The sequence below is a fragment of the Anastrepha obliqua genome, chromosome 3 (genome assembly GCF_027943255.1).
Source record: "Anastrepha obliqua isolate idAnaObli1 chromosome 3, idAnaObli1_1.0, whole genome shotgun sequence".
Lineage (NCBI taxonomy): Eukaryota > Metazoa > Arthropoda > Insecta > Diptera > Tephritidae > Anastrepha > Anastrepha obliqua.
In genome coordinates, this window is record NC_072894.1 from 71,052,899 (window position 1) to 71,078,066 (window position 25,168).

The 25,168-nt window shown below is 36.2% G+C and overlaps 3 protein-coding genes across 12 annotated transcripts in view; all 3 read right to left on the reverse strand.

The window, feature by feature from the left end:
* Positions 1-17,902, reverse strand: part of LOC129242778 (voltage-dependent calcium channel subunit alpha-2/delta-3) — a 56,120-nt gene extending 38,218 nt beyond the window's left edge. For 4 of the 7 annotated variants that reach the window (XM_054879616.1, XM_054879614.1, XM_054879613.1 and 1 more), the window contains exons 1-9: positions 17,525-17,902; positions 17,370-17,451; positions 13,236-13,340; positions 12,860-13,127; positions 10,298-10,689; positions 4,110-4,559; positions 3,886-4,026; positions 1,431-1,514; positions 1,120-1,176 (exon numbers count right to left, since the gene is read on the reverse strand). In XM_054879616.1, coding sequence (XP_054735591.1) covers positions 1,120-1,176; positions 1,431-1,514; positions 3,886-4,026; positions 4,110-4,559; positions 10,298-10,689; positions 12,860-13,127; positions 13,236-13,340; positions 17,370-17,451; positions 17,525-17,631 — 1,686 coding nt within the window. In that variant the 5' untranslated portion in view covers positions 17,632-17,902. The remainder of the gene's footprint in view (positions 1-1,119; positions 1,177-1,430; positions 1,515-3,885; positions 4,027-4,109; positions 4,560-10,297; positions 10,690-12,859; positions 13,128-13,235; positions 13,341-17,369; positions 17,452-17,524) is intronic. The other 3 variants (XM_054879617.1, XM_054879618.1, XM_054879615.1) reach the window with 1 other exon arrangement.
* A 3,399-nt stretch (positions 17,903-21,301) lies between these two features.
* Positions 21,302-21,858, reverse strand: LOC129242562 (uncharacterized). The gene is made up of 2 exons (XM_054879270.1): positions 21,733-21,858; positions 21,302-21,645 (listed from the first exon to the last, which is right to left on the reverse strand). The coding sequence occupies exons 1-2, from the start codon at positions 21,856-21,858 to the stop codon at positions 21,538-21,540; spliced, it is 234 nt and encodes a 77-aa protein (XP_054735245.1). The 3' UTR covers positions 21,302-21,537.
* A 144-nt stretch (positions 21,859-22,002) lies between these two features.
* Positions 22,003-23,436, reverse strand: LOC129242561 (uncharacterized). 4 transcript variants are annotated; one of them, XM_054879268.1, is made up of 5 exons: positions 23,414-23,436; positions 22,610-22,737; positions 22,353-22,532; positions 22,197-22,283; positions 22,003-22,118 (listed from the first exon to the last, which is right to left on the reverse strand). In XM_054879268.1, exons 2-5 carry the CDS (start codon positions 22,652-22,654, stop codon positions 22,065-22,067), a joined length of 366 nt encoding a protein of 121 aa, XP_054735243.1. In that variant the 5' UTR covers positions 22,655-22,737; positions 23,414-23,436; the 3' UTR covers positions 22,003-22,064. The 4 variants fall into 4 exon arrangements, with proteins under 4 accessions (XP_054735243.1, XP_054735242.1, XP_054735241.1 ...); XM_054879267.1 differs by lacking the exon at positions 23,414-23,436 and adding an exon at positions 23,143-23,357; XM_054879266.1 differs by lacking the exon at positions 23,414-23,436 and adding an exon at positions 22,963-23,357.
* Between the last annotated feature and the right edge of the window lie 1,732 nt (positions 23,437-25,168).

Genomic DNA, 25,168 nt, shown 5'->3' on the forward strand with positions numbered 1-25,168 from the left:
CTTTTTAAGGGATTATACACGCAGTTACACGCAAATTTGAAAAAGCGTTTCAGAGTGTCTGTAAAGTGCTTTTCAAACTTTAAACGCGTTTTTCTCAAAATGGTGTTTTCAAAGTCGGTGACCAAAATTACTCGAAAACGGCTAACGCGAGCTTTTTAAATATATTTTTTAGTAATTAATCGAAGATTTTTTCTCACCGATAAATATTTTTTTATAAACTATATTATTTAAGGCCGAAATTTTGATCAAAAAACGAATTTTTTTGTTTTGAGAAACCGCCAGTTTACTATTTTGCTTATTCCTTCGATTTATTACTAGTTTTAACATTACTTTAACGAAATCGGTTTGGTTTTGTTTTTTCCAAACAAATATTTTTACTATTACTAAGTCTTAAAATACGGTTAAAAGAAAACAATGTGCATACATTTTTTAGATCAATAAATTTAAATGTTTTCTCAGAAAAAATTCTGGAAGCTTCGTTTTTTTTCGGCCTTCTAACTGTATATAACCCCTTAAGGAATTTCACCGTCTTCAGATAGGTTAATAGCAATAAAATATGAAAAAGTGTAAATCAAATGATGACGCTAACAAAAAAATTCCATGGTTATTGAATTCGATCTCGATTTTACCTTATAAAAATTGTACCATGCATTTAGTTAGTATATGTATATTTTTATCAAAATTAATACAAGAGTATACAGATTTCATATCTACTTATGTATGTATATTAAAACGTTTTGTTGGTAAATAAAAATGTATAGGGAAAACTGCAATGCTGCTAGTTTTCTTAAGAATCTATGAAGCTTACTTTGTTAATTAAATACGTAAATGTAGTCTTCCACACACATGTTATACATACATTTGTATATAAATATTTTCCAACTAACTGATTTGCTCTACTTTTATATGTATGTGTTTTCAAGTGGTTCTAGCAAGTTTTTGTTTGTTTTTAATCAAATTTCTGTACTAGCTATGTATATATATATGTATTTATGTATGCAATTTAAGTTATGTTTATTTAAACGTATGACGCAACAACAATAAATTTACGCTAAGGATCTTAGCAACGGATTTCTGACTACGCGTTTTCACTGTTTTTTTCCAAATTTCTCTAGGTACCTCACGAGTTTGTAATTCCCAAAGCGCCTCATTTATTAAAACCTCTTCGGTGATATTCTGTTTGTGTAATATTTGATTGGTTTGTTCATTAGTATATACAGCAGGTAAAATATATGTATGTACATATGATAGTTCAACGTTATATTGAAATTTATATGTATTAAATATTTAATTTTTTGATAATTTTTTTGTACTTTTGCAATAAAAAATTATGATTAATTTTTCCATATGTTTTTGGATGAGATGTAAATGTTGTTAGTGTAATAAGTTTTTCCATATATATGTATACTTATATGTATTGATTAACTTACAGCATTCATGCGCCGATCATAAACAGGCATAGAGACAGTAGTCATAAATTGATATACTTCAGATTCGAGCGGTTGATTCCAGGCCTTCGTAAATAAATATCATATAAAAAAGATTGTTATGTTAAAATCTTTGTTGTTTGCTTGTTACATATATTAAATTAAAAACAAAATATTACAGTAATTCACAATTGGTGCAAATAATCTGACATCATGGCATTTGCCAAAACAATAATTAATATGCAAGAAAAATATTGTTTTCCGTTGCCAATCTGTATCCATATTTGAAGGGTTTTTCAATAACAGGTGTTACTTTAAATAGGATTGCGCTATCGAGAGCTGATTTACAGTTTTTTATGGCCGGAATTGGATGGTATTGATCTGGACAACGTTTATTTTCAACAAGACTGCGGTAAGTGCTTCACAAGCAACGAAACCATTGATCTTTTACGGAAAAGTTTCCGGACCGAAGAGATGATCACAATTGGCCACCGAGAACTTGTGATTTAACTCCTTGTGACTTTTTTCTTTGGGGCTCTCTTTATAATGAAATAAACATAAATGAATATTAAAAAATGGCAATTTTCTTCGTATATCAAAATAACACCTCTTATTGGAAAACCCTTTACATACATACTTATACATGTATAGTAATAATATGCGAATGCTTTTTTGGGACCGTTTGTTCGATTTTGAAAAATACAAAGTCGAATTAAATGCTGGTGCTATATTAAGTTCGATGGGGTGTTAGTACAGAGATTGTAATTCCATGATATTGTTACTCAGTGGTTCAACTTAGAGATTTTAATCTTATCTTAGAGCGAGTAAGAGAGTAAATGTGCAGAAATAAGTGATATTATATATAATTTTTAAACATATAGGTATGTGTATACAAAGTTTCCAGTTCGTACCACCTTGATCAAAAAGTTCCCGAACAACCAGGTGGCGCTCTAAATCAACTGAATTGAGTTTTGTTTTTTGTTAGGATGCCACCGCTGTGATACTCTAATGCAAATTATATAATGATGCTCTAAAGAAAACAGCCATTTACGAGTCTTTAGAAAAGACCGTAAATCCATCGAAGATAGCGAACTTTTTGGCAGGCCGTCGACATCGAAACTGATGAAAACATGAATAAAGTGAAACTAAAGTTGATCAACAACCGCAAATTAACCATCAGAGAGCTAACAGAGAACTTAAACATTGCTTCTGCACAATATTTTATTGTAGGTAATGATTTGACTAAACTCTCGCATATTAGTTATCAAGCAACAGAAAAAATAAACATTAGAAATAAGAGGGGAAAAATAGAAATATGTCACTGTTTTACTCTATGAAAGAGAAGAATTGATCATTTTAAGTAGACAATTATTTAATGAGCTAGAAGATGTCAGCACTGCGCAACTCAGTGATCTTCTAAAGTTTGTGAAAAATTCACATTGGTTTTGGGTGTTTCCAATAGCAGGCAACCGCTGAAACCTAACCTGACCTAACCTTACATTTAAGATTCTGTAAGTGGGAGATCATGGGGCGAATTACATATATAAAACTCTTATACGAATTGTGTACAAAGATTTCAGATGATCTTTTTACAAAGTGTTGCTGACAAACAACCATTAATCATTATAATTATGGATTCCCAGTTAGAGCCTCGAATTGGACCGAAAGATCATATTTTAAAAGAAATGCGTTTTCGTCACGACAGTCTAATATAGAAGATTCGGACTTGAACCTTTGAGCTTTACGACGACATACAAGTATGTAGATATAATGCAGCGAATAAAGATCCAGCGGTTAAGTTGCTTAGGTCATGTCGTCAGATGGATGCAAATGCTCCAGCTCTGGATGCGATACCTACTTTTAATAACAGAGGAAGAACGAGTTCTCGTTTACGTATGAAAGATCAGGTGGAGAAGGACTTGACTTTGCTTGGTGTGTCTAATTGGAACTCGCCCAAAATTGCTTAAGTGGTTATCACCTCAAATCTATCGACAGATTGATTAGTTGCCTTGATGGGCTATAAACAGGCCTGCCTCTGAGCTTCGTTTTGGCACGTTAGACTTTTTTGTAGGGTAGGCTGTAAGATCGAAACTGCGAGGTAGAGCTAGAAGCTGTCAACAAGGCTTAAAACTTTGTATTAATTTACGTAACTGCGAAGCCAGCGGAGGCAGTATAAGAAATATAGATATTATGGAAATATCGAATCACTCATGTAAAGGGGTCAATTTCTCACTAAAAGATGTTTTAAGCGGTTGAAAGGATTGGCCCTGGCAATTCCTCGCTCGTCTAATTTTCCTCGTTTATCCTAGTCCGACTTTTTTATGCACATTTGAATTCACTTTAGTGTAAGGAGTCTGTCGATATATTTAAAAATTTTGTATAAACAAATAATTACGTGTTTGTTTTTTTTTTTGTTCTATATACTTAAATCAATTTTGTCTGGTATTTAAACTCATACCGCTTTATTGCGTTGATAGATGCGTTTGTGCACTTGGCTGGGTTCCAGCATGCGGCTACCTTCTCGGCGAAATTCCAAAACATCCTCGCGCTGATCATCACACTGCTTCATTTCCCATAGCCAATCGGAGAGTTTTGGGTCCTTAAAATACAAAATTAATATTAGTCTACAATTCATACTATGTTAATTAATTTATTTTTCCTATAATTTTAGTTCGCACTTACAATAACATCAGCATACACCTGCGTCCACACAACAGGATGATCATGTTTACCTAGAACAAGGGGTCTCGCCATTACTGGTATATAATTGAGCACCATCTCACGGACCTCGGCCATATCACTCAAGTGTACATAGTAACCTTGATTAGCGCATGCCATCCACTTGATATCCTTAACATCGGCTACTTCCTTACCAATGAGATATGTGAAAACGCGCACAGGTTTGAATGGCAAATCGCGCCAATTGTATTGTTCAAATACATCCTCATAGGTAAAAGGCGCACCATCGCTAACGATCATGATGGCTTGATTGCATTGTGCACCACGAAGTTCCGTACGAAATTGTTCCAAAACTTCAAAAGCTTTCGTCAATGCAGCTGTGAAATTGGCAATGTTGGCAATTTTTATAGAGTCAACACCTTCCATGAGCTCCCGAATATTGCCAAGATTCGCCTGATGAATGGTGAACGGAAGGATATGTGAGTGTGTGTTTGGGATTATGAGTATGGAGATGCGTGACAAGTGATTTTGAAAAGTATTTGTAATAATAATATATAAAAAAGGCAAATAGGATAACCCAGATTATAACCAAGTATATATTCAAGTGAATACAAATACATAAATATATTATAAAAATTTATTAAAAAAATATTAGAAAACAAAGGTAAGTAAATGTAACTAAAAAAGCCAAACAAACTAAAAATTGAAATAGAGTATTTAATTATATTAGGTATCGAAAAACTTGTCGTGAGAGGCTTTGCCGGCTCTTTTGTATTATTGTCTGATTTTTCTTATTTTCGCGAGTATATGTTCTGCATAATATTTTGTGCTAACGGTACTACTACGGTACGGTACTTTTAGAATTAAAATAATCGCGCGAACTGGGGCGGCCCAGTGTAACATTAAACGAAATATGAGCTGGTCTTCATTCCAAGATTGGCTATCGAAAGGCTGCAAGTAAAAGTTCAAGGGCTTATTCTATTAATAACGGATCATTATCGAGTTTGTTCACTAGATTTTACGTTTTCAGACTTCAGATTTTGGTTAACCAATACTTTCTGCGAATTCGCCGAAATACGTGAGGGCGAGGAGCTTGAGATGCTGGTCAATAGGAACAACGCCCGAAAATTCTACCAGAAAGTTCGGCGGCTTACAGACTGGTGACTGACATCCAGAGCATTCTTAAATTATGCACTTCTCGAACCTATTAAATAGGGACAGCTGCGCATGTCAAAGAGAATGTGAAGATCCCGATACCCTAATCGTTGACGACGGAATTGTCGTTCCGTTACCCGACCATGACGAGGTGAGAATAGCGATAACGCGTCAAAAGAACAACAAAGCCGCGAGCGCCGACTGACTGCCGGCTGAGCTATTCAAACATGGCGGCGAGGAGCTGGTAATTGGAATTGGAATTTAAGTGTGCCCTGCCCAATTCATAAGATGGGCGATCCTGCAATCTGTGCCAATTACCGCGGGATTAGTCTTCTAAATATCGCCTATGAGGTTCTAGCGAGCGTGTTGTATGAAAGGTTGAAGGTGGGCAACCAACTTATTGGACCTTATCAGTGTGGCTTTAGACCTGGAAAGCCTACCATCGACCAAATATTCACAATACGCCAAATATTGGCGACCCATGAAAGGGGAATCGACACACACCATCTTTTTGTCGACTTTAAAGCTGCATTTGACAGTACGAAGAGGAGTTTCCTGTATGCCGCGATGTCTGAATTTGGTATCTCCGCAAAACTAATACGGCTATGCAAGGTGCCGTTGCTCAACACCAGCAGCGCCGTCAGAATTGAAAAGGACCTCTCCGAGCCTTTTGCGACCAAACGAGGTTTCAGACGGGGTGACTCGCTGTCGTGTGACTTCTCTACCCTGAAGTTGGAGAGCATCGTACGAGTTGCAGAACTTAATAGCTCAGGCACAATATTTTATAAGAGCGTACAATTGTTGGCGTATGCCGATGATATCGACATCGGCGGTTGTTACCGCGTTGTTAGTTCTGCCTTCTCCAAACGGGATAAAGAGGCAAAGCGAATGGGTCTGGTGGTGAACGAGGACAAAACGAAGTACCTCCTGTCTTCAAACAAACAATCGGCGCATTCGCGTAATGGCACCCACGTCGCTGTTGACAGTTATAATTTCAAGGTTGTAAAAGACTTCGTTTATTTAGGAACCAGCATTAACACCGATAACAATGTCAGCCTTGAAATCCAACGTAGAATCTCTCTTGCAAACAAGTGATAATTTGGACTAAGTAAGCAATTGAGCAGTAAAGTCCTCTCTCGACGAACAAAACTAACACTCTACAAGACTCTCATCATGCCCGTCCTAACGTATGGCGCAGAAGCGTGGACGATGACAACATCCGATGAAGCAACGCTTGGAGTGTTTGAGAGAAAGATTCTACGTAAGATAGATTTTTGGACCTTTGCACGTTGGAAACGGCGAATATCGCAGGCGATGGAACGATGAGCTGTATGAGCTTTACGACGACATAGACATAGAGCAGCGAATAAAGATCCAGCGGCTACGTTGGCTGGGTCATGTCGTCCGAATGGGTACAAACGCTCCAGCTCTGAAAGTATTCAATGCGGTACCAGTTCTTGGTAGTAGAGGAAGAGGAAGGCCTCCTCTGCATTGGAAAGATCAGGTGGAGAAGGACTTGGCTTCACTTGATGTGTCCAATTGGCGCCGGTTAGCACGAGAAAGAAACAACTGGCGCGCTTTGTTGAACTCGGCTAAAATCGCGTAAGCGGTTATCGCGTCAATTAAGAAGAAGAAGAATACTTTCTGGAAATAGTCCACTTTCTTCATCGGAGAACATAACAGTGTCCCAATCAGTTTCCAATTGCACGTGCTTTTGAGCGAAGTCTAAACGCATTTGTCTGTGATGCGTTCTCAATACAAACTTGCACACCGATTTTTTTCCAGTTTACGTAATCTGTGTTGCGATGTGCCTGGTTGCCACTGGAAGACCCAGCTTCTTTTTTATTTGAGTCGAGTATTATTTATTTGAGTTTAAAAAACTTTTCGTGGTTTTTAATTTGGTTTATTTAGCTGTTTGTCAGTTTTTTATTGCCTTCGGTAGGCTTCCTCAAGCCTTAATTTTTTCCTTTAAAAAAAAAAGAGCGCACAACCAAAAATAAGTACACCGCTTTTTTTTAATACGTTTGAATTAAACGAAAAATTTTGCATTACAAGGAGCTCGGATCTCACACGGTTGAAGTTTTTCAAAACTACAAATTTTCTACAAATAACACCGTAAGGCAAAACCAAAAATTTAAAAACACACGAAGAAATCAATATACGATAACTTGCAAAACCAAGAGCGAAATGTAGAAAAACTGTGATTGTAGGTTTTCTCTCTGACCTCAGGTTTTTCTAAAAGGGCTTTGAAAATTAAAGGATATGACTAATAAAAATTATTAAAATAATTCAGTGAAATGTAGAATAATAATATTGGTATCAAATTAAAAAACACAAGCACCAATAGGTATTAAAAACGTCCTTTTAAACATTATGCTTGAATACCCTCGAAAAATTTCCAATACTCATGTTTGAAAACAATATTGGTATACTACCACACACTTGAATTTCGTCTTTCTTACTTTATTGCAATGTAACCTCTTCTAACGGACACCTCGCTTGAACGGACATTTTTTTCTATATCTAATCCTATGTATTGGAAGAAGTTACCCCCCTTCGAGTGGATATCTCTATTGGACGAACAAAAGCTGGCTGACGATGAGTGACCGCCCACGAGAGGTTTCGCTGCAATTTGGGATTACAAATTGTAATATTTCTCTGTACAACAAACATATAAGATAAAGGGTTTTCCAATAACACGTGTTATCTATCGCTATCGAGAGATGATTAACGATTTTTTATGGCCGGAATTGGATTTTATTGATCTGGACAACGTTTATTTTCAACAAGACGGCGTTACGTGCCACACAAGCCACGAAAACATTGATCTTTTAGGGGAAAAGTTTCCGGACCGTGTTATCTCTCGAAGAGGTGATCACAATTGGCCACCGAGATATTGTGATTTAACACCTTGTGACTTTGAATATCAAAATAACAAATTTACTATAAGAGTATTTGAAGGGTATAAGGATGCCATTTAAAATGCATTTTATTAGTTGTTAATTTTATAGCAGATTTTTTACGAAAAATGTATGCGTTCGCGGCACAGCGACCAGCAATATTCGGAAATTATGTGTCCCAGAAAGCTGGTTTTCATCACCGCGTTGACATGGCGGAAATGTATCATATTGTATTTTAAGGGGTATATTCTCTTTTCGTAATAGGCGTCAATCATCTTGCGGGCAAGTGCCTTGTAATTTTCAGCAAACTCCTTATGCTCTAATAATATAGCATCTAATAATTGTGGTCCCCTGAAAAATACATGAAAATTAATAAAAACCTAAGTTTCACTATCGCACCACCTCGCGGCGGTGATTTTAGCGCCGTTTAGTTTTAGAAAAATTATTTTTAAAATAGTTATTTTAATTATAATTAGTGGCTTCAACATCATGACGCGCCAATAGCGCGAATAAAGTTTCGTATTAGTTCTAAGCGAAAGTATTAGTTTCGTGGAAGGAACTGTGATCGGTGCCACTGCTGCTAAGTGCATAAATTACCCGAGCCTACCATTTGTGGTTGGTGTAGTGTGATTCACTGGCGTCGAAGTCCTTTTTAAGCCGTTAGTATTTAGTATAATTTAAATCGCAGTACACTGTCTAACAATGAGTAGATATCGTATTTTATTATTTATATAACTTTCTTCTTATTGTAATTTTCGGTTGAAACCGTACTATAAAGAATGGGATCTCATTGAAATCCTTTCCCATTATTTAAAAGCACTCGTTTGAGACTAATAACCGATGAATTCCCATTGAACGGGAATACATTTGTGGTCTACGATGGCAAACGTTTTCTCCTATTAGCCGCTTATATTATGGCAGTTTCGTTATCGACGGCAAAAAATTCATAGAGCGCGTACGCATACTTATGTCTCCAGGTACTGAAGATCTGGTGACACTAGTCGCCACAATTGAGATTTCAGCATTTCTTTGGGACATATGATATGGATATCGCGCGTTAAGTCATTTGAATCTGATTGTATTATAAAATTAGGCTCTGCACAGTCTACGCCCTTTGTGTTGGTTGATATTCCGAAGAGTTATCAACATGTCTCTCGTTGCACAACGAAGCGGTTTCGCGAGTATCTAATGATTGCTGGGCTTAATTCACAACGTATCATTCGTATAATTGATTATGTTTTTTATTGCGCGCACTACTATGTCGCGTCGAAAAAATAGCACCACTATACGTAGTGCTCAGTGCGACGCATCCAAATCACTGGGTGTAGGGTATAGGTTTCGGGTTGTGATTTTCGATTTGAGTAAACCGCTGTAGTAGCAGACACAAACAGCTTCGAGCACGCTCCATAGCTTAGGCGGAAAGTTGATTACAAAATATTTCTCGTAACACTACTTACAAATAAGCCACAAACTACCCAAAACTTATTTCGATTTGGGCACTGCATTTTTGGTTTTTTCCCGTTGATACGATTCAGACAACGAAATACTTGACGGTAGTGCCAGTGGGATCGGTACTTTGACCGTAAAAGATTTATTTTGGGTTCAAGAAGTCCCCCATGGGGTTAGTCTTCCTTCTCATAAAAAAATAACCAATGACATAAGGGCCATACCTATATGGCATCGTATGGTCAATTTGTTCTTTTAGAGCGTAAACATGATTCCATAACAACTATTTCAGTATCGGCCATATTGCTTTTATCCTTATTTAATAAAGTTAGTATTGCGAAATTTGAGGATGTGGTAGTGTACATATTAGTTCTTTACATGCATGTTTTTCAAATATCCAAGGATAACGTTTTATCAGAACGTTTTAAATAAATATTCGTCCTCGAACACCAAAAACTTTATTAGTTTGCATTAATCACATCCTTGAAACTTCAAAGGCTCTTTTCAAAAAAATGCTAAAGCCAGAGAAAAAACTATGAACGCAGATTTAGTACATTTGGCCCTTAGTTTTGTGACTATATTGATTTCTTATGTATAAAATTCACTGTTGCACGGTGTAATAAATTATAGGAAAGAAAACAATTGGGGAAAAAGTATATTACTTAAGTTAAATTGTTATAAAAACTATACTTGAACTAGCGTGTCCTCAAAACATTTGACGGCCGGCTCTACTGTTTTGCCAAAGGTGAAGATGTTCACAAAGTCATTGGTACCCAATGTATCGAGTATTGTATTTACAACCTTCTTTGCGATATCTAGCCTCTGTCCCTTCATAGAGCCAGAACTGTCCAATAGTATGATGATGTCCTTGGGACTTGTCGCTGCCTCCATATACCATGAACGCAGTCGGCAATCATACAAATCGACTGGTTTAGCTTTCCACTTGGCTGCCGGAAATTGGCGCATGAAACCGGTCGAGCTGCCATAAAATTGCCATGACAATGTTGGATCGTTTTTGTAATTATCACGAAATATTTGATCTAAATTCTCCGACCACTGAATGCCTTTGATGACATCCTTGGCTGTTGCAGCCAAATTGAATGAGTGTGTTTTTGTTTATTTTTTGTAAATTTATAAATTTTCCATATTCATTTGGTGATGTAGTATTGTTGAATTTTTGTTGTCGATGAAAATTATATCGATTTGTGTGTTGTTATTTGGTGTTTTTGGAAGAAAAATGTAGGTTCACATTAGATTTGATTTTCCACTTTAAAGTAGTTACTTATACAAAAATTAAAAATATCACTTAAATGAGTAGATGAAGTAGATGTTATGTGATAAACTCGTCTGTGAATCATTCAGCGGTTTCTATTTAAAGTAAAGAGCTTATCGTTTGCTCGTCTTCTTATTGAGCCTCTTTTTTTATGTGACTATAACTAGAAATATCTCATAAAGCTTATGCTTTATTAATCTAGCTTTTCCAACACGGAGTGGCTTATCTCTTTTCTCTAACAGACATGACTTCGTAGGGCTTTTTGGGCGCCAATCGTGGACGTTATCGCAATATCATCCCAAATGTCGCCTCATCAGATAGTGCCATCATTTAAGCGTATGAGCCTCGCTACATACATATAGAACGGACTATAATTAGAGACCGGGAGATTTAACAGCGTAATTGTTTACACAGTCTAACTGATAAAAGTGATCCTCCATTGAATATTAATATTCACTTTTGATATTGGTATTATTGCCAGTTGGTAAACCGGGCAGGATCTTAAAGTAGTGTGGTCCTGTGGTAAAATTGATGGACCTATATCCGAAAGTAACTCGTATGTTTTATGTTCCACGTAGCAACGGGATTGGCCAAAAATATCAAAAGAGCTAAATTGTGGCTCGAAAATGCTGAAATGTTTTATCGAAATGAATTTTGACTTTACTCGATCGTTTATTAAAAGTTTTGTTTCAAGTTTGCTACTCTCACAATCTATTTGAGCTCCTTATATCTATAACATATAATTGGCGCTTACACCCTTTATTGGGTTTTGGCCGAGCTCCCACTCATATTTGTGTATGTACTGTTTTCCCACAAATGGTAGGTCCCTCCAGTTATGAGGAGTCTCTTCATGGCATGAATGCATTCGGAGGTTTGCCATTGCCTGTTGAGGGGCGACCGCTATTAGAAACACACTTTTGGGCGCCTGGGCACTTCCGAAAGGTAGTCACGCACCAACCCATTCCACTACGACCGCCGCCATTTGAGCTCCTTTGTCAAGCAAAATTAATGAAATAAGAGTGCCTTAGGAGCAACCAGCTATTTGAACAATCAAGTTCGTGGTTTGCACGATCGTAGAGAGGCCAATGTCCTCCGTAAACATCAGTTTAGTAGACTTGTGAAGTGATTCAAAGTGTCATTCGAATACAAGGATGGAAACAGCATTGTAGTCAACAAATAGCTAATAGAGCTATGGAGCAATAAAATAACTGAGTTTTCAGCTAAAAGTTGTGACTTTCGGCCTAATACTATGAAATGGTACCCGCCACCATCCAGAATGTTCTAGCAAATTAGATTCACATGGGCATGGGAATTTATTCCATCGATAATTGGAACTTTTATGCTTGGCAAAAAAGCAAACAAATGTTAATTTTATTTTCAAATGTTTACAAAGCAACCACTAAATGATTCACTACAACGTGAAGCAAAGTTAAAGAATTAATGCAGTGAGGAAATATGTTTTCAATTCTCACAAGTTTATGAATATTTCAAGCGATTGGTTTTTTACTCGCATTACAACAATTTGCTTTTTATAAATCAACTATTCGTATTCCAAGTAGTAGCGCATTACTCAATCAAAATAGTAATTCAATAACAACGTTCGTACGAGCAGGCTTGGACTTGACTCAACTTTGGCCAGAATCATTTACGCAGTCACTTTAGTGCATATAAAAGCATTTCAAGCATACATGTAAATATTAGTATAACAGGCGTTAAGGTACTGCGTGGGCACGAAATGTGTCTGCGCAAGATTTCCTGACGAAATTCTTTGCATTTCCAAGTGTGCTTTCCCAAATACACCACGTACATTAGAGCAAGCGTTGTATTTCAAAAAGCTTCAATGGTGCGATGGGTGAATGAGAATACTTCTTATGCTTATTATGTTTTTGTATATGTAATGTGTGTGCTCAAATAATAAAAAATGAATGAAGATACAACTCTTAAACTCAAACTCAAAATATTGCTAGAGAAAACCAAACCTCGATCGAAAACATTTAGGGGCACATGCACTGAACTGACGCTCAGATTGACTGGCGTATTGAAAAATTCAGCTTTCGGTGTTAGAACAATCTCTTTGGGCGGTACAAAAATGTGTGGTTCGCCCATATCGTCCAGCTCGCGCGGTGCGGGTGTTGGTATAGGATCGTCGGGTTCTCTCATATCTTTGGCGTTATAATAGGAGAAAAACTGATCTTCCTTCTCGTTCTGATGCGACAGTGCAGTATTTTCTGCCGTATCCATTATGCGCTTAAAATATTAACAATATTATGTTAACGTTGTTTCAAAATATACTCACATATGTGTACATGCATATACAAATATTTTTTTTAATTAATTGACTATTTTATTTCTTACTCGAACTGCGCTTATTTTCAAATCCATCATCATTTTTACATCGTGCGCCATGTTTTCAACAATTTTGGCCCCAGCTCGCGAAACCACTTGTGCTTCTTTGAAACTCTTTTCGTAAATTTGAACAATAAATATTAAAAGAAAATTTTATTATAAATATTAAAAATAGTGTCGAAAAGTAATATTAATATTCATATTTTTGCGAATAATTTTAACAATATACTTAACCTTTTGTCTACAAAATATTTTATATTCAATATTTCTTTTCTGTGTTAGAAAATTGAAAAACCCCATCAAAGCTCAGTTCTTCCCCACTTGGCTGCATATGTAGCTTCCGACCACCCACTAAGAGAGTATCTAATATTTATACATAGAAAATATTAGGCAAACTAAAACGTCCTGACCATTTTTCGACAAATGTTTAAATTGAGGCATATCTCACGATGTAAACATTGCAACAGGCCAAACTATAGGGCTGTTCAAAGGGGACAAAAAGTTACTTGAAAACGTGCTGTTTATGGACCCAATTAGGTATCAAAAGCAACAGTAAAGAGGTGGCCCCAATGATTTCTTTCTGATAATATGGAGCAGGGAGTTGAGCGATTAGCCCGGTGTGAATGAAGCGTAACACAGTACCTGTGCACACCAGGTACCTTGCATCTCTCACTTCAAGACCGCAGTGTGTGATAAGGAATGGCTTCCTACAAAAGGTGACCCTGTTTTTATATATACCTACGTTGATTAGGCTTACAGCCGCTAGGCTAGCTTCTAGTATCGGAACCCGAGGAGACAGACTTTGACACTCTCGTCGTGACTACAACTGAGCGCCAAATCCTAAGGCAATGAGGATTGACCTCCCGGTCCATGAGCAGATTTCCCACATCACTTAAACACAACATCTGCTGGTCTTCTTCTTTTATAAACCCTCCTCTGCGGTTTTCCTCTCGATTTTCTCCAAGAATGCTAAGTCGTATGAAGCAGAATTTGTTGATTAAAGTCTTGCGATCGGCGCTGACTAGAACTCTCATTATAGGGCTCTAACAACACTAACACTCGAGGTGAGTAACTTCTTGACTTTATATTAACCTAGCTAATGTAACTATAAGCAACCGTGACAAAGCGTCTAATTTTGTCACATCCAGCACAAAGGAAGCGCTGAATATCATTCTGGTGTCGAGTACCTCCTGGCATGTTTCTCTATTTTCATTTCAACTCTCTTTGAAAATTTCCTATCACCTATGAAAATCCTCCGTCAACACAATTTTCCTGGATAATTTTTTGATGACCAATTTGCCTTGGTTAATTATAAACTTATGTATGGTACACTAGTAACGCCCGTGGTCGAAATAATAATAACAATAACAATTCTTACACCCTTTACTGAGTGTTTGGCCGAGCTCCTTCTCCGATTTGGAATGTGCGTCTTGATGTTTTTCTACAAATGGAGGGACCTACAGTTTTAAGGCGACTCCGAATGGCAAATTGCTTTGTAAGAGGAGCTTTTTCATGGCAGAAATAGTCTCGGAGGTTCGCCATTGGCTGTCGAAGGGCGACCGCTATTACAAAAAAAGTTTGATGTTTCATGCCCGGACCGCCATAGTGATACAAATTTAGAGTTATTTTATTTTTGAATTTTTTTTACGAAATACGACCCTTGCACCATAGGTCGTTAGCCTGTTTTATAATTAACGATTCCGAATCATAATCGGACAAAAAATGACTAGTGAGTAAGCTTATTTTGACGTTATATTCTATTTCTATATATACTACTGTGGGCAAAAAGTAAGGTGAATTTATTTGTCAAACTTCGCGGGCCAACTTTCATGTGAATGTCATTATCAGTTACGAGTATATATTTAAGCTTGTGTTTACCAAACGACCAAGAGTGCATTTTTCGATTTTTACAATGTCTGATTTGATTGAGCAGAGAAGTGCCATCAAATTTTGTTTGCGGAATGAAATTTCGGCTGAGGAAACGTTTCGCATGTTGCAGAAGGCATTTGGTTATTCGACCATATCGCAGAAAAATGTTTATAAGTGGTACAAAGACTTCAAAGAGGGTCGAGAACGTGTTGATGACTTGGAGCGCTCCGGACGACCATCGACATCAACAGATGACCAACACTTCAATAAAGTGAAGGAGTTAGTGCTCAAAAATCGTCGGTTGACTGTTAAAGACCTTACTGATATGATCGGAACATCAGAAGGATCTGTGAAAACCATTTTGAAAGACCATTTGGGCCTACGAAAAGTCAAATCGCGTTTGGTACCGAAAACTGTTGATGTGTGTGAAACAATGCTTTCAGACTATCACTACAAGCTCAAATGCATCATTACGGGAGATGAGACTTGGATTTATGCTTACGACCCTGAAACAACCGACCAATCAAGCGAATATCGTACTAAAGGCGAGGCCAGACCGAAAAGAGCACGTCAAAGTCGTTCAAAAATAAAGGTCATGATGACAGTTTTTTTCGATTTTCGTGGTGTCGTGCACTATGAATTCCTTCCACCTGGCCAAACTGTTAATAGGGAATATTATTTGAGCGTTATGCGTCGTTTACGTGAAGCAATTCGTCTAAAAAGACCAGAATTATGGGCCAACAACTCTTGGTTTTTGCAACACGATAATGCACCGTCTCCCACTGCACTCGTTCTTCGTGACCATTTCGCCAAAAATTCCACGCATATCGTTCCGCAACCACCGTATTCGCCACATTTGGCTCCTTGTGACTTTTGGCTATTCCCAAAACTCAAGAGACACTCCGGGGAACGCGTTTCGAGTCGATTGAGGAGATAAAAGCTGAATCGAAGAAGGTGCTGATGGTTATACCGGAAATGGACTATTTGGCATGTTTCGGGGATTGGAAAAATCGTTGGCATAAGTGTATTTCATCGAGAGGGGATTATTTTGAAGGGGATGGAATTGATTTACAATAATAAATAAAGATTTTTCATTTTACAACCAAATTCACCTTACTTTTTGCCCACAGTAGTATAGTTATATATTCCACTTTTAATTTACTTACACTTGAACATTTTTTTGTTTTTGTATCTGTCTTTTAAATAATGTAACACCTACTGTCGAAAAGACGAGATAGTTGATATTATTAACTTAGTTGGTGAGAAAAGATGGAGCTCCATTTCTTCATGTGCTGTTTCGAAAAACCTGTGACCCCAGTACAATAGACGCAGGATTCAGAAACTCCTGGGGACTACATGCCATTCAATTTCCAAACTCGTAGCAGCTGTATTTACCTGTACCACTTAACCCCCCTTGCAGAAGCTGTGGGGAGATTGTACGTCCGGGCTTGGCAGAATATTACGGACACTTGGTGCTCCTAAATCCCATCAATATTCTCTGGCTACCTGAAGATATCTGCCTGTTGTAGGTCTCAAAACGGCGCCTTATTTTTACTTGGCAAGTGCCAGAGTGGTACTTCAACCAATTCACCTACCTACCTACCTGGTGATGTATGGAAAACAATAATTTGCGTGAATATAACTGCAAAAACACTCCTAGTCCCCATAAGTTTTGTTATGCTTGTAGAAAATATAATTTTGCACGGCCATGCAATTTTGTAAAAATCTTAATCTTGCAAAATGTTTTTCGTTTATATTTTTTTAAATATTCCGCAAAACTTTCCACGAGCCATGGAGACCGAGTGTCCTGTGCAGGATTTCATTTGAAAGCAAATGCCCAAGAATATATTGATTGATAAATTGATTCAGCGGAAAATTTTAATTAAATATTGTAATTTTACATTTTTGAAACTTTGTTGTTTTGTGTTATTAGCACTTTTAAAAATAGCAGTAAAAGTTTTATTTTTTTGGTTCTTCTGAATAATTTCGGTTTTGCAAATAGATGTTATTGAATATAAGCCCTCGATATGTGTTTTGTATTATTGAAAGAAATATCTTAAACCCCTCAAAAGCTCAAGAAACATGTTTGCTTTTGCTCAGGGCAAGCCATCATAAACGACTTAGCATTAAAGGCCAATTACGTCAGATGGCCCTCGTAATGCTAATGGCTCGTAAATTCCTAATGGCTTTAGCAAAATGTAATTAACCCATATTCCTCATAGAAATTTTTTAGGAAAAATCAATATTTTTTCATGCCTTTACGATTATGCTCACCTCTTGAACTTCCTTTCTTCTGGTAATGAAGTCACCCAAATGGAAGAGTTCCATGCCCAATTTATCGGCCCAAGAATGTGCACTGAATGCGGGTAGATTAAATATTTTTATTATGACATTGCGAGCTTCTCAAGTATTCAAAGAAATAAACTCACAGATTGTAATTGATTTTTTCGCCTGGGACGAAATTGGCACCGTTTGGATATAGTAGAAAGAAACATATTAGCAAATAATACGTCCGCGATATCAAACAGTTCGCCATCTTTTGATTAACTTTTAACAAATATATTTACTTTTTTATATATAGCAATTTAGACTATTTATATTTATGCAATAAAAAACACTTTATTCTGACATTCCTTCACTCATTTTTCCACATATGTACGATATGTACATATTACTCGCCCAATTACAATTGAAATATTTCTATGTGGTAACTTTTTCCTTTTTAACACAAAATAAATTTACTATTTAGCAATTAAATATTTAACTTTCTGATAAAATTTCTGTTGAAAAACTTCATGTGTCTACACCGTTTTTCACAAAGTTCGCTTATAACGTCAACACCGATGAGTCCATCACTTAAAAGCTGTGTGTTACAAAAGGAAAAATAGCAGTTACGGCAATTCATCGAGGGTAACTCTTCTAACGCAGTTCAGCGCACGCTCGAACTACAAAGCAGCGTTTGCGCTAAGCGATTGTTTATGTTTTTCTGTCACGTGGCCGGCATAGTGGGAGGCGTAACAAGTGTTTGTTTACTAGATGTGATAATGTTGATGTCTGGTCGGCGTTTTATCATGCCTTTCATTGAACTCAACTACTAAATGGCAGTTATAAACATAAACAATAACGTGGGCATGCGTATGAAGTATATTTTGAGCACACGCTTACGCACATACAATATGTGCATACATGTATGCATATAAGCAAAAGGTGGTCCATATAGTGGTTTCTTTTTAAAAATTAAAAAAATAACAAAAATCAACTTTTTTCGTAATATTATTAGTCTATTCGAAAGAGTGAAAATTTTCATTATTTATTGGGTAGGATTTCATTCATGTGGCTACCTTCGCAGTAGCTCATCTTGTTAACTCAGTGTTCCAAGACCTTGCTGACGGTTTCTGGTTCTATCGCACGAATGGCTTGCTTGCTATTCGCCTTACGGGCCTGAGTCGTTAATGGATTGTTCGTAAAGTATCGGCCCTCCACAGCACCTCACTAAAAAAACCTAACAGCCCGAGACGCGCAAAAGATTTATTGTGCCAGGGGCGGTGTGACACGACGTGACGCCATCCTGCTGAAACCAAAGATCGACCAAGTCCATATTCTCAATAATTTTACTTTTGAGTTAAGTTACGGTTTTCTTCATTACCAACATTCGCGCAAAATTGTAAATTAATGTTAAAATGTAAACTGTAATGTATGTAAAAATATTAAGAACCACGTCTATGATCCATATAACAGTATTTTTCAAATTTTAAAAACATTTAATATATCAAAAAATGGTACATAGAGTGATACCAAGGAATCATTATAGGAATCGTGAACATGTTGTATTTATTGCTCATACTATACTATACACCAAAACTCTCGATTTTGGTCGCACATTTCCAAACAGCTCCGACGCATGAGCAACGAGTACCCGAACAGCTGTTCGATGCCAATTACCCAAGAATTCCAAGCGTCTACTCGAGTACATCAAGTTTTTTCGAATAATTTGAGCGATGTTTGTTTTGATTATTTTTACTTTTTTGTTAGTACTTTTTTTAAGTTTTTCAAATTATTCATGCACAGGCTAACATTGGTGGAAATCTAAAGAAATTCGGACAAATAAAATTGACAATTTTTTTTCAACTGCAATTTAGAAGTTGGGCAGTAGTGCAGAGATTTAAAGGGGATATTAAGCTTCCAAAAGGCTTATTTGACAGTTTTTTGTGTGATGAAACAAGTTGTGTGTCACAGCGTTCCAAAATAAAGGTAAAAAAAGAGAAAATTCGACACATTATTCAGTACGACTGATGAAATTCAGTACCAAGATGAAATTCATTCTATTTATGGACTCCACAGTACAAAATGCAACAGCAAAACTGTAATTCCACCGATTCTGATCTGGTGATATGAATGTTAATGAGTCACGCTTTTGTGGACTTATTGATTGCCAATCACTTAGTCACTCGCTCAGGAACTGAAGATTAGTCCGAAAACTAGTTGGAATCATTTTCATAAGGCTAGTCTCAAGACGAAGCTCAATGCAGGGGTGTCACACAAATCCATGGGAAATAATCTTCTGGGCGATTTTTTCTGAAGCTTTAAAAACCACGCAATACACTATGAGTAGTTTCCATTGATTCAAAATACAATTCAGACCTCTATTGTCAACAATTGGTCCGTTGAGGCAGGCGATCGACGAGAAAGAGCCAGAACTGAAGAATAAATATATATGAAGAGATGGCCTACAAATGAAAAAATTTACAAAGTGCAGTATTTTGGTTGTTTAATTTTTAATTTTGGCGGTTTTCAAAGCCGCTATAAAAATAGTTAATTTTTTTTTAAACATCATAGGGTATTATTTTTTGGACCTTTATGAAAGAAAATTAAAAGGGGAAATGAAGTCATATCGATCTGTGAAAATTTCGTACTAAATTTACGAAAAGGTGTATGGGAATTCAAAGACAATTTTCAAAGTATTGGCAGCATGAGTAAATATGAAATTATATCTAATTTTTTTTACCATAAAACATATTTAAGGGGTAGTATCCTTTTTTTGTGGGCCATCCTAATACCATATATCGTGCAGCAGCTCATTTTCGGGTATATAAATAAATGTAATTCATTGACTACTGCCCCAGATTTTATAAGCTTTATTACGCTTAGATTTATATATCGCTGTTGTTGTTGTAGCAGTAGTTTATCTAACGGTAGGCCCAGGACATTTGCTGTTTCAACAGGTTGGGTCCAGAGGGAAAGGGGTATTGGATGAGTGGATGATGAGTGTCGTGTGGGATGCCCTCACATGTTGGATCGTTTTATTCGGTTAACGGATTCTCCAGATATTAGACATTTTTGTGATATAGCTCTTTTGCTTTAATCGAAAACTGTTATTTGGCAAATTTCGAAAACAGAAAAAAGTATGTGGATTTTCAGAGTGAGCAGCCGATTTTACTTAGAAAAAAATCATTAAACCTATGTTATTTGTTGATTTAAGGTTTGCATCTATTTTTTATGACTTTAATCCAATGTGCTCTAAACCACTGCTTTGCTGTTGTTGTAATATTCTTACCATGCTCTGCCAAGAGGTCATCTATCAATAAACTCAGGTAATGTGCTTATTACAATACCCAAATCGTAATTATTGTTCTCAAACTAAAAAGCAATCTGGATCTCCGTACGCAGATAATAGAGCGCAGTGTCCGTAGGCGTTCCATCCCTGTATGCATGTTTGTTTATGTTGATTTTGATGGAGACGTGATGTTCGCAGATTGATGTCATTGTCTTTTGCGATGCTCTCAATGCAAAGGAGGTAAGACTAAGCGTTCCCCCGACAGTCAATTCTACGTTATCGGAACGACCCGGATTTATTTTCGGCCGTACATCTATGGGGAATGTTTATACTGCTACAACAACAACAACATACTAATCGGTCTGAAAGACTTTGTGAGTAGCCATTTTTTTCCTAATTTTGGTATGAAAACCATCTTTTCCACTCTGTTAAGATATAAGTTAGTGAGAGATTATCCCGCATTACTACCATGCTGTAGCTCCACCGAAGCAACTCTTTCCAGTAATAGGGATTATTTCAAGGAGACGTCATGGCTCAATACCTTTCCACTCAGAAGATCAGGCAACACTCATGCTACCCTTGGTCCGCGGCCAAGTCCCGCTCTTTCAGCGTTATTTATGATATTCCGTTATTTCAAAATACATATAGTAAATTAAAAACTGCTTTCAAAATATAATATATATTTAAGTTTCACTGTGTATTTAAAAACTATAAAATTTTGTATACAATTAAGAATATGCAAAAAAGAGATATCCAAAATAATAGTTACCTACGATACTACATAAATTTTACAACTTTTTTAGTTTTAATGAATATTTACAATATATTTTAGTAATTAACAATAGTTGTCCCTCTTGAGCAACTAAGAATTTTAAACGTCTTATATTTTTATGTGGAACTACCAAGTGCACTAGTTAAATTCAATATACTCATCAAAGCTCCGACAAGTATTTTTTCCGAAGCATATAGTATGCCGCCTACTGTTGCTGTTATTGGCTGAAAATGCAAAAGTGAATTATCGACCATTTTTTACTGGTATTTGCAATGAATAGGCACTAAGTTCGAAATTGCACAAATACATACACCGAGCAGATATAATGTAACTAAGATTACGCGCTGCAGAATCACGATCACAATGGACAATCCCGTTAACATTCCCAGCAATGTTATTAAGGTCAACACCTCAACTAAGCGCACAGCAACCGACATTTTAACCTTTTTGAAACCTAAAATTTATGCGCGTTTGCTATTTTTAACTTTTTCCGTTAATTTTACAATTTTTAAGCGTCTTTGTTTGTAGATTTTTTGAATTTTCCTTTCATTATTTTTAATATATTTCCCTCACAGCAACTTTGATCTTGCTAAACTTTGAGATTTCCGCTTCATTCTTTGTCGAAAAGCTTTTGAGTGGAATTTCATTTATCGAAAATGTTAAATGCAAATTCAAGAAGTTTGGCCAATATCATTACCTAGAATATAAAATAACGAAAACATTGGTACATACATATATGTATATATGCACGAAATTATAAAGCTAAAATACTTACCAATGTGTCTGCAATGATACTAAATGATTTCATCATAATGGTTGTTATTTCTTCGGGATCATAAAATTGGAGTATTCGGAATACAACCTTCAAGAGCAGAATGAAATATTACATTTAGCTTTCATTTCCAAATACAGGCATGTGTGTATTACTTACAATAGCAGAAGCTATAATAAATAATGGCCAAATAACAGCCATTACTAAGCGTACTGCCCATATTATTGTATACCACGTAATGAGAAATAATCCTATGTAGGCAATGAGGGTACCGTAATCGTTAGGCAAATTCATGTTCTTCGTAAACCATTCATAGAGTACACAATGCAGCGGTAAGTCCTGTAATTAATTTAATTAATAGAATATTTACTCATTGTTCAAGAAATATGGTAGTGATTTGAATTTAATTTACTCACCGTCCAATTGCCTGCTTCAGTTGCTTGGAAAGGGGAATATGGCATTTTTTAAGAATTTTGAAGAATTAAAATTTTAAATGAAAGCTGTCATTCAATATTTCTGGGCTAAACTGTTTCCTGTAGATTTTCTGAAAGAAATCAAATAAAAGTTTTACATAAGCATTCACAATACGCCTTGTTATCAATATTGTTGGTTGAATTAATTTTGTAGTTCGAGCCTTAAATAAGATGTAACTTTATACACATGAGCTCTGAATATTGTTTATACAATTGTATTTAAGACGATTTTGTAAACTTTAACCGCAAAACTTTTTTGTACTATCAGAAATAGGATATTATGAATTAGCTTGTACCTTAAGCTATTCATGTTGTGGTCATATCTTTATCGATAAATATGATCGCAAAACAATGCAATACGTGTCCGAAGTCAATTGGGCGATTGCTTAGTTAATAGAAAACACATTTCAGCAATCTATATATTGTCTTTCATCGATGCAATTGTATACTCGCATGAACTTCATGTACATATATACTTATGTATTTTGATGCCGGTAGTTATTGTTGTATTCGTGGTTTTAGTATGTTTTGCTTCATGTATGTACGTTTGAAGCTTCCCTATTTTTATTTCTAAAAATATTTTTGAAGACTGAGGCAGAATCAAAAAATTATGTTTATTTGGCAAGTCTGGGTACATAATCATTGTACAGATCCAATTGTACAATTTACGTGATTCAATTATTATTAATAAATTATTTATTATTCATAAATCACGTCTTGCGTACGGAAAACGAATGCCATTGCTACCTGGCGAACTTTGTATTATAACATTATGATAAATATTGCTTATTGGCATTATTTATTTATTTTATGATGTCAAAGAATGTCAGAGAGAACTATAAACAAACTATGGGGAACATTCTGTTTTTTTGGTGTTTGTTTTGACATTCCTATTTTGACAGCTGTCAAAATAAGTGATAAGAAGCTGCCCAACTGTTAAAATTTGCAAGCAATTTAAATAAACGGTTTTGAATAAAACAAATGAAGCATTTTTGGATTTTTTAGTTTGTATGAAAATACTGCGGCCGCCGTAGCCGAATAAGTTGGTGCGTAACTGCCATTCGGAGTTTGGAGTACGTAGGCTTGAATCTCCGTGAAACTCCAAAATAAAGAAAAAGTTTTTTCTAATATCCGTCGCCCTTCAACGGGCGAGGGCAAACCACTGACTGTATTTATGCCATGAAAAAGCTCCTCATAAAAAATATCTGCCGCTTGCGGTCACCTTAAAAATTTAATTGCCTCCATTTGTGGAACATTATCAAGACGTACCCCACAAACAGGTGGAGCTCTGCCAAACATCCAAAAAGGGTGTAAGCGCCAATTATCTATAAATATATATAAACATGTTTCATATAAATATATATATATATGAAAATTCTAAATTATTAATATATAAAATTAAAATTAAAATAAATCTAAAATGTTTCTTACAATTATTTTATAGCATGAATGTACATATTCATTACTTTTACTCATTTTTCTTAACACATATGTATAGACAACAAGGCAAAAGCATAATGCACAAATTCTTATCTGTGTGTACTCGTTTAAAATTTGTTAAAAATGAGGTTTTAGATCGATATTAGTGTGTTGACTTTATGCGACGCTGTAAAAATAGCTAACAGGCATGATGTACAGCAGCTGCATTTGGAGGTATTTTTATAATTCGTACAAACAAGTAATTTCTCTTCCTCTTCTTTGTTTTGTTTATTTGTCTTATTTTACTTCAACTGCTGACGTCAACGGTTGTTAAAATTGCGAAAAATACATTACCAGTTTTCGGAAGGTATTATTCCTCAGTATTCTATACACCGTGGAGCTCACCTTATGTGAATTCACCTTGGCGGTTTAGACAAGTTTAGAAAAAAAAGTACGGGACGTCTCTTTTTATGTACATTTCTTTGTTTACATGGTTGTTAACAAATATAGAACGTTCCCATGACAGTCAGTTCTACGCAACCGGAATGACCCGGATTTTTATCCCGCCAAGGACTGTCACTTCAGCAGCATTCCTCGTATATGCATGGGGATTGTTTATGCTAACACAACAACAACAACAACTAAAGATAGAAAACAAGATGGTGTCTTCCGAATTCACTGCTTAAGAATATACAAAAAAAGAAAGTATTTTTCGAAGAACCAAGGATGATAGAATACAAGGTTCCGTCTTCCGAATTCGTGTGTCGGCAGGGGGATGAATAAAGGGGAATTACATGTTTGCGAAGACGAAGAGTACGCGAAAATAATAGAAACTACCAAACAAAAAGCCTTTCTTTTGCAGCAGGTTCTACGTTACCGGAATGACTCGGGCTTTCTCCGACCAAGTGGTGGCACCCCAGTAAACTAGCCCTGTCTAGCGAAACGTACCTTACCCTTCGTCTTTCGTCACTGGAGCAGATCTAAGTATGTAGCAAGACTGCTCCAAATACTTATTTTCAGGACTGGCACTGAAGCCACTGAGCCCCGGGACACGAAGTATACTTCTTCTGCGTATGCCATAAA